Below are 9,609 nucleotides of genomic sequence, written 5' to 3' on the forward strand. Positions count from 1 at the left end.
AAAAATTTTTGTCCTTTCCTACACTACCAAAAACTGTTTTTAGGATTTTTAAAAATTTTTTACCCAACCCAACAAAGAATGAATTTAAAAATAATCGGCTTTTTTATTCTCAAATAGCCATCATTTTTTTAAAAATTGATCTTCCGGAAACGCATAATATAGAAAATTTTTGGTTTCAAATGTATTTTCCAAAAAAAAAAAAAAAAAATACCAAAAAATTTTCAAAGGTCAACTTTCAGCGAAGCTATAGACTTAAAAAAAATTTAATAAAATCGTTCCATCAATAATCTGCTATTTTTTAATATGAAAAAGCGTGCGAATGAACCTATTGACTTATTTCTTTTCTTTTAGTTTTTGTTTCTCATTACCCTTTACGAAAAAGCAATATGGCAAAATTTGACGAACCGTTCTTTTTATTTCTTTTTCTTACTTTTTATAATCAATGACAATTTTTTTGACAAAAACCACTTTTAATCATTATTAAAAGTATAAATGATTTATTATTCACCTTTTTTATAAAAAATTTCAGGGGGCCCACTTTGCCCCTAAAATTTTGAGTCTTTCTAAATTTTAGAGGGGCCCACTCCCCCCCCTCCCCTACTCGATAATATATCTGTCCCTGAATCTTGAAACAATATGACCAACGTCTTTGAGAAGAAAAATTTGCTAAGTTAGCATGGAAAGAAGCAAAAGAGAATAAACTATTAAAAATTTCTAATGCAATCAAAAAAATTTTGTGATTTTTCATGAATTCCCGAAAATCAAGATTTTATTAAAGCTGGAGGATCTGTTTGATTCAAATCTACTTCGCCATGACAGCAACAATCATTAAAATAATTATATTTATTAGCGACTTTTTCAGCAACAAAATGTTTTGCATTACAATGTCAACATTTAATGATCATATCACCAATGATGTAATGCTCTTGAATTTCATCGTTATTGTTTGCTACTGTTAAGTAATTTTCATTCGGTTGTCTTAAAGGCTAATTTTGATTTGGATTGTTATCATTAGGAAATTCTGTTTGATGAAGTTCGTTGTTTGGTTTACTATAATTATGATCAGATTGACAATATTGAGATGTCGTTGATTCATACAAAGATGGGGAATGATATGATTGTCTTCAGAATATTGATATTTGTTGCCGTAAGATGGACGGCGGAGTTCACGAAATGGTCCACCTTTACAAGCATGTAATTGTTGTGCAAACATGCTTGTAAATCTACTTCTGTAGTACGTCATTTCTTAACTATTGATATTTTCAAAGATATAAGCTCATCCCGATGTTACACTCATCAATAGCTTTCATTTGAGTACCCACATGCATTTATGTATATGTATATATATATATATATATATATATATATATATATATATAGCATATATATATATATATATATATATATATATATATATATATACTAGCTGACCCGGCAAACGTTGTTTTGCCATGTGAATAATTTCTAGAGAATTTCTAGTGTAGAAAAAAAATAACTAACTTATTGGAAGTGTATAAGGATGTGGAATATGAGTGAAAAAGGCCTGGAGCGCTGTGAACGATGAGGGAATGTTGTTTAAAAATAACAAAACACCAAACATTAATTGTTTTAATTTATTAAAAGTAATAATTATTTATATAATTAATTAATTACATAATATTAATCTCTTAATGCTGCAGCGTGAACAATATTTTTTGTTAGCCCGTCTTTAGCTAATACAAACAAACTTGATGGTTTATATACCCATTCGAGAGCATGCAACGTATAATTGTCCGTGTGAAAAACATGGTGTGCTCAAATCTAAGCCACAAACAGACATTGTTTGGCCTTGGGATTTATTAATAGTCATTGCAAATGCCAATCTAATCGGAAATTGAATACGCTTAAATTGAATTAGCACATCTGTGGGTATAATAGGTATTCGTGATATCAATATATTTTCACCTCGAAACTTGCCATTTAAAATGGTACCTTCGATAACGTTTTTCATTAATTTATTAATGACTAATCGCGTACCGTTGCATAGCCGTGGTGGGTTCAAATTACGAAGCAAAATAATTGGAGATCCAACCTTCAATTGTAAGTTATGTGGTGGCATGCCTGGCAAATCTAGTGAGTTCAAAAACTCTGTTGGAAAATTTACAGCTTCAGTGTCATCGCAAACTGTATCAATAGATTTATATGATACCAAGTCCCCTGGCAATAACTGTTATATCTTCAGATTTAAAATGTCAACGTCCACATTTTTTGCAGCTAACATTGCTCTTTCTGCAAGCCACTCGAGATTTATGTAATTCGTGTGTACATCGGGAAATATTTGTTCAATGAGAGCATCTTGCGAATCAATGATTGTGCAGAAATCATTCGCTAATTTTATGTATCCAGTTTCAGCTATAGTGACTTTTCCATCGCCGATATCTAAGAGTTGTTTTGAGAATGTTTCAGCAGATGGATCTTGAAGCATTTGAACGCACATATTTACTTTCAGCTGTACTATTTCAACATTACGCCACAATGTCGATGATTTTAAGCAGGCGTTGATTTCATCAGCGTATGTTGAACGTGGAATGACGGGAAGTGTTTGTCTGAAGTCACCTGAAAGGACTAACAGAGTGCCACCAAATAGTTTGTCGTTGTTTTTAATATCTTTCAATGTCCTGTTCAACGCCTCAAGCGAATGTTTGTGTGCCATGGTACATTCATCCCAGATGATAATTTTACACTGTTTCAGCACTGTGGCTATGGACGATTGTTTTTTTATGTTGCACACTGCGTCAGGGTTATTTTGAATATTTAGTGGTAGCTTAAATACCGAAATGACTGAGTGGTAAGTTGGCAATGATAATGTAAAGATCCTCAATAGCAATTAATGCTTCATTGTACATATAGTCGCTGAATGTTATCGCTAGATCGTTACACCGTGTACGATGTTGATGCAATATATCATCAGTCATTGAATCTTTGTGATTATCCCACAATATCTCTGCTCGGGCTGGAAAACATGTAGTCAACACTATAGCGAATAGTAGACGAATTTATATTGCTATACAGTTCAATGCTGCTTCAGCAAGCATACATTCTAACTGATTGTCATCTTCTAGCAAGCCGAGTGCAAGGCATCCATCTTTATACGTTGTATACTGTTGCCCATTCACTTTACGTATATCTTGAAATGACAATGGGCCAGTAACATTAACCAACAATAGTCGAAGATAAAAGCACTCAGTCTGTCTTGGATTCACTGTAAATACTCGCCCCAAGGCGTTTGATTTGAATAAATTGGGGCATGCATCTACTGGTGAGCCTTGCTTGCGGGCTATCCATTGTTTTCTTTGAGCCCATGTGAAATAACGTAGTACTTGTGAATAGAGTAAAGTACGTGCAAAGGCACCAAAATCATTTGCACGATTACGAATTCAAAAAATTCAGTGAGTGTAGTTTTTGGTGGATTTATAGCACTTTCAATCGCTGTCTCGTTCGTGAAATATACACGCTGACCATTTTCAAGATGAACGGCTAACTGAACAACTGCTGGATCCCGTTCATGAATTGGAAAACCAAAGATACGCCAAACAGCTTCATTGGAGCTGATGTACCGACCTATTTGGTAGAGCGTTATTTCATCGTTTTTATTTACTGGAGGAGCATTCACATTGGTATTTTCCACTCTAAACACCACCATGTCACTGCCTTTATGGACATACTTGCAAATGTATTTGATGCTCTTCACAGAACTGCAGAACTCAACATTAATATGAGCATTGTATGTTTTGCTCAGCAGGGGCGAATATGGCACGACCCAACGATTGTCAATATCAATGTCTGTGTTGCTGATGTTTTTAATTAATTATTGTCCGCCATTATCTGAATTCCTTCGACGATATATTGGATATCCGTCGACATTTGTGATTGTATCGTTAGTGAAATTTTTAGGGAAATTTTTTGTACATTTTCTATCTGACATGCAAGGCGATGAATGATTAAAAGTACTGCATGGGCCATGAATCATGTTTGCTGTAACAATATCAAACAGCAATTGATCAGTAGACGGATCGGGAATTTCTGCAGAAATTATATCATCTATTTCTTCAGGACGGATTTTGTCGATTAACCAAACCAAAATGTGGGCATGAGGTAATCCTCGCTTTTGCCACTCAACCGAATACAGCCAGCAACGTGTGGGACCGAATACATGTGATTTAGTAATAAAATTTATTAATGCCTTCAGCTTTTGTCTAAACACACGTGCTGTAATGTCATGACGATGTATTTCATTTTGGCCAGGCAACAGCAAAGATGTAATCTCTGGCCATTTTGGATTACATGTGAACGTGATAAATAAACACGGTCGCCCATATTCGCGCACGAAAGTCAGAGCATCCTGTATATACTCTTGCATATGACGTGGACTGCCTACGTACGATGATGGTAGAATGACAGAGTTACCAATTTCGGCGGCGTCGGCGTTGTTGACAATAGCGTCTCGCAAGTGAATGTACTCTTCCACACGTAGCTTGAGTTGATTATATCGTAAGTATCGTAGTCGTTCGCCTTCTATCTTCGCGTACATGTCGACCATGAATTGTTGACAAAGCTCTCGAAATCGTAGAATGACGTTATCCAGCCCGCGTCTAATCATCAATCTATACGCATAATAATCCTTCGAGCTAACGTTCTTGTTTGTTTCGGCTCCTGTAATAATATATTCATAAATATTAATTTAAGTTAATTGCGTTTAATAATTTAATTGTTTTGTTAAAAGTGTAATAATCAAATTCATAATAAATGAAGTACCTGATACGGGATCTCGTTGTTTAATATTTATGCTATATCCGTCTTGTCCCTTCCAGAAGATTCGCGGATATTGGAGAGCGTCATATGAACGGTGTGTATCAGCAATGAACTGAAGATTATTATTTCTCCTACGAATCACAATTTCTCGTGCACCTGTACGATCGCCAACCATGATTCCAGCAACGTCGTCAGCAACAGGTGCATTGAATCTACGAATGTGTTCTCCAGCTGGCATTTTATCAGGATTAATAACAATAGCGTGATTATCGCTTTCTAATTTGTGCATGTGGGATTTGAATATTTTCAACAATTCATTATGCTCATTCAATAGAGCATCCAGCTCGCTGACGATGCGTCTAGCAAAGAATGAATCAAGGTTATTGTAGCCACAACGTGCATCCACCCAATTGGCTAGTGCGTTTCCGGAGTCCTCGCCGCCCATAAAGTAGATTTGTAAAAATTTATGTGGATCGTTTGGCATTGGCAGCAATGAGCCTATTTTATGATAAACTTGGCCTCTGATTTTAAATGTAGAATTGTATTGTTGACCATTTGCATTAGTATTTTGAACTATTTCTGTTGCTCCGAACGATGTCATTTGAAAGCATGAGTTGAATGTTCGAATGGATTTCAGGAACACGTTAGAATCTGGATCTGTGCTGATAAGCAAACCGTTCAATGGTTCCGGTGGTGTTTCAATTACAGGTAGTTGTACCTTCCCTGACGCGCAACACATCCCGGCTGGTTCATTTTTGAATTTCAAAGCATGACAATACGGGCATTCTTTGTCCATAGCACCAATTACTACTTTTGAATGAGCATAATATTCAATATCGGGCTCATACTGGAATGCTAGACGCAGAAATGATGTAGCTACAAATGCTTGATGTGCCTGTTGGCGTTGTTGGTCATTCGCTCTGTGTCTATTGACAGTAAAAAGGTGTGATTGTTCTAATCACATGACTTCATTGCGTTCAGCTCGTGTATCGTCTGATTGTTCTTGACGCAATTGCGCCATTCTCACACGCGTTCCAGTATTTTCTTCCTGAACTTGTTCTTCGGTTCTTTGGGCTCTTCTATTTCGAATGCTTCTAGATTTATTTGTATCACGGCTCAAATTGGCCCCTTTGCGTTTTGTTGGCATTGTTCACTGTACAATACAAAACACACATGAATAGAACTGATTGAATTATTTAATTATTATATTAATCATTTATTTTATCTTTGATTACATTAAATATACATGTAAAAATTAGATAGTTTCACGAAAGCGAAAATTTTATGTTTCTTAATTATATCGAAAATACATATTGTTAGAAATAGTGAAAAAAAAAAATTCTGTCGAAGTTAGAGCTCTTATAAGTAAACATAAAAAAAAATTTCCCAATTGTAATAAAAATCTAACTTTCACCGAATTCGTTTTTCACCATTCCCAACAATATTTTCGTTATAAATAAGAAAGAATAATTTTTGATTTTATAATAAACGTAAAAAATAATTTATACTTACAACTCAATAGCCATTGTTTGCGGGAACTCGTGACACGTGTTGAGTATTTTAGAGGTTATGCATGTCACTTAATTAACTGATCGTGCGATTTACACTCAAAATTAATAATTTTATTAGTTATTAATAATTAATTATATTCAATAATATTAGTTATTAATAAATAAATAATAACGTTACTCGAGAATATATTTGATATGAGAGTTACACTGAGATAGTAAAAATGTTTAACTACTACGCTTGAAGCATAAACACTAATAATAGCCGAAAACTGTAGAGGTAACATCTCTACTCCATGCTGTTTACAGGGTGAGAAGTGACACCGGTAGACACATGGAGGGGATTACTTACCAAGTGATAATAATTGATGTTATCGAGCGGGATAGAAAATGATAAAATTATGAAAATGACTATTAAAATGCAAGGGTTGATGATAAAAAAGTGCAAATTTAGAGTTTTATGTATTTTTTGATGCCACATAATAAAAAAATAAAAAAAAAAAAAAATTTTTATCAAAAAAATAAAAAAAAAATTTTTAGGGTGAACACCCCTTATCACTTAGAGATTAGAAAAATAGATAGTAGCCGATTCTCAGGCTTACTGAATATGCATGAAATATTTCATGAGAATCGGTCAAGCCGTTTCGGAGGAGTATGGGAACGAACATTGTGACACGAGAATTTTATATATTAGATATATAATATACAAATATATGAAAAATTGATGTGGGTACTCAAGTGAAAGGTCTCGATGAGTATAATGTCGGAGTGAGCTTATATCTGTAAAAATGTCAATAATTCACAAGATATAAGGTCATTTATTAATTATGAATCTAGAGATAGAGTATTTTCTCTTAATGATATTCTCTTAATAATATAGATGATAGGATTACAATTAATTCAATTATAATGGAACCATCAAATGATGTTTTATAATTTTATTTTGTGAAAAAATATTAATAATTGATAATAATAAGACTTTTTTAGTAACTTAAATCTTGGATGATTGCTATTTTGATAATCATAGTCAATCATTCAAAATAATCAATAACAGCTCTAATATTTGGAAATTTTTATCATATATGGATTTAAACGATTGTGTTATTATTTGTTTTAATATTTTAAAGGAAAAAATGCTCATCACTAAAATATGGATGCAAATAAAGAATTAAATTAAATACTTTTTCCCTGATATTTTGTTCACGATACCTCACAAACGAATCGACCGATTTTGATCGCGTTGACGGCAATCGACGCAGTTTTTAAAGCTTAGAAGCTGATTAGTTTTTGAAAACGATTGATTCAGCAGATTAAAATTTATTAAAAAAAAAAAACATTTTCTGAAAATTTTATTTTCGAGATTACTCAAAATCTATTGGCCCGAATCACCTTAAATATTATAAAATATTTAGGGGCAAAGAAACTCTTTCGATTGCTGTCAATCCCGTTTGAATCGGTCGAGCCGTTTAAAAGTTATGAAAGGTTTACGTTCATACACACACACACACACACACACACACACACACACACACACACAGCCCGAAGCAGACAAGGAGGTTATTGCTATCATCAGTAGTTACATCGGTCCTCACGTATGGTATATCCATTTGGTCCGACGCACTTGAGACCCAAGAATCATGGAGGAAAGCATGTCCGGTTTACCGACTGAGCGCGCTAAGAGTAGCCAGCGCCTTCCGAACACTATCAGAGGAAGCAGTGTGCGTCATTTCTGGAACTCTGCCGCTTAGAGTCTTAGCTAAAACACACACACACACACACACACACACACACACACACACACACACACACACACACACACCATCGCAAAAATAGTCAGGGAAGCTTCTGTAAAATAAATAGTTTTTTAACAAAAAATATAGTAAATAATGCTGTTATTTAAATCGTGACCTAGTTCGTACTTTACCTATATAATTTTTTCTATAATTAAAAAATTCTAGAACACGTTTAATTGAAAAATATTCTTTGGTTTTTAAAGTCTAATCAGCCCATTATACCTCCCAAACACTTCGAGAGTTGAAAGTGTTGGGGGCCCATTTTGCCCCCAAATATTTTTAGATATTTAAAATTTTAGGGGGCCCATTTTGCCCTCCCCCCTTCCCATATAAATAATTGAAAGTAAATCAAAATGACGAGTTTTTGAGAAATTTGGATGATTCAGAACTTTTCAAGAGCTTTCCAAAAATTATTTTTGGCCATAAAAAATTTTTGAAAAATTTTTAAATTTTGTACATATAGATTTTTTCGCGCTAAATAATTTCATATGCGTCCTTTTGCCATAACTCCATTCATACTCGAGATATCCGTAACCAAAAATTATTTTTATCGGCTATGTGCTAACTTCAGGGTCATTTAATGAATAATTATAAAAATGTGGAAAAATAGTGAGGATTAAAATCTTCCTATTATTTAGTTTTTTTTTTTTTTTTTTTAGGTAGATTTCGTTAGGAATCTAGTACTTAACAATTGCATTAGTCCTAAGGGTGAAATTTTCACCTGATTATGCTATCATATGTCATAATTAGTCAAGTAAGTTCCAAAAATACCATTGGTTAAACAATTTATACGTATATGTGTAATATAACCGACCTTGTCATCAGGATATCTGCAAAAGTTTTCGATCGATCTTGATAAAACTTGGTTCGCATATTCTTTGGGTAATTACCTTAAATACGTTCGTAGATCACGGAGCTTAGATAGATCTATTTAAGCTCCGTGTCGAAGATGAGCAAAATCGGTCGATTCGTTTATAAATGGCGGCCATTTAAAATTTTTAAAATAGTGAAAATCACGTTTTTGGTCACTTCATTGATGTATAACTTTTGATTGAAAAGAGATAGCTAATTTTTGAAAAATTCATGCGATAGCTTATAAAATTTCCTTTAATTTGACGTATATAACATTGACCTTTTTTTTTGTCAATTTTTAGTTATTTTATAAAAATTAAGAGGTCTATTAAACCATTTTCAGGCAATGTGTAATACAACCGACTTATGAATGTTATTCTATCAAGAATTCTCAATAGATCCTAATGAAATTTGGTACACAGATTCCTTGGACAATTAGCTCGCATGAGTCCTAGGATGGACGAAATCAGTAAAATAGTTTCGAAGTATTAGCTCTTCAAAATTATCAAAATTGCGAAAATTACGTTTTTTTGTAGCTTTATTGATGAGTAACTTTCGATTGAAAAACGAAAGCTGATTTGACATTGACTTTTTTTTCTTTGTTACCTTCGATATTATAATTAAATGAAAATATTTTATATTAACTTAATTTTTTTTTACTTGTT

General features: G+C 33.4%; 1 protein-coding gene across 1 annotated transcript; it reads right to left on the bottom strand.

Annotated features, from left to right (window-relative positions):
• Positions 1–3,316: 3,316 nt before the first annotated feature.
• LOC123265391 lies at positions 3,317–5,236 on the bottom strand. Its single transcript, XM_044729110.1, has 3 exons — positions 4,795–5,236; positions 3,963–4,692; positions 3,317–3,830 (listed from the first exon to the last, which is right to left on the bottom strand). Exons 1-3 carry the CDS (start codon positions 5,234–5,236, stop codon positions 3,317–3,319), a joined length of 1,686 nt encoding a protein of 561 aa, XP_044585045.1.
• Positions 5,237–9,609: the final 4,373 nt, after the last annotated feature.

The sequence above is a fragment of the Cotesia glomerata genome, linkage group LG5 (assembly GCF_020080835.1).
Source record: "Cotesia glomerata isolate CgM1 linkage group LG5, MPM_Cglom_v2.3, whole genome shotgun sequence".
NCBI classification, from domain to species: domain Eukaryota; kingdom Metazoa; phylum Arthropoda; class Insecta; order Hymenoptera; family Braconidae; genus Cotesia; species Cotesia glomerata.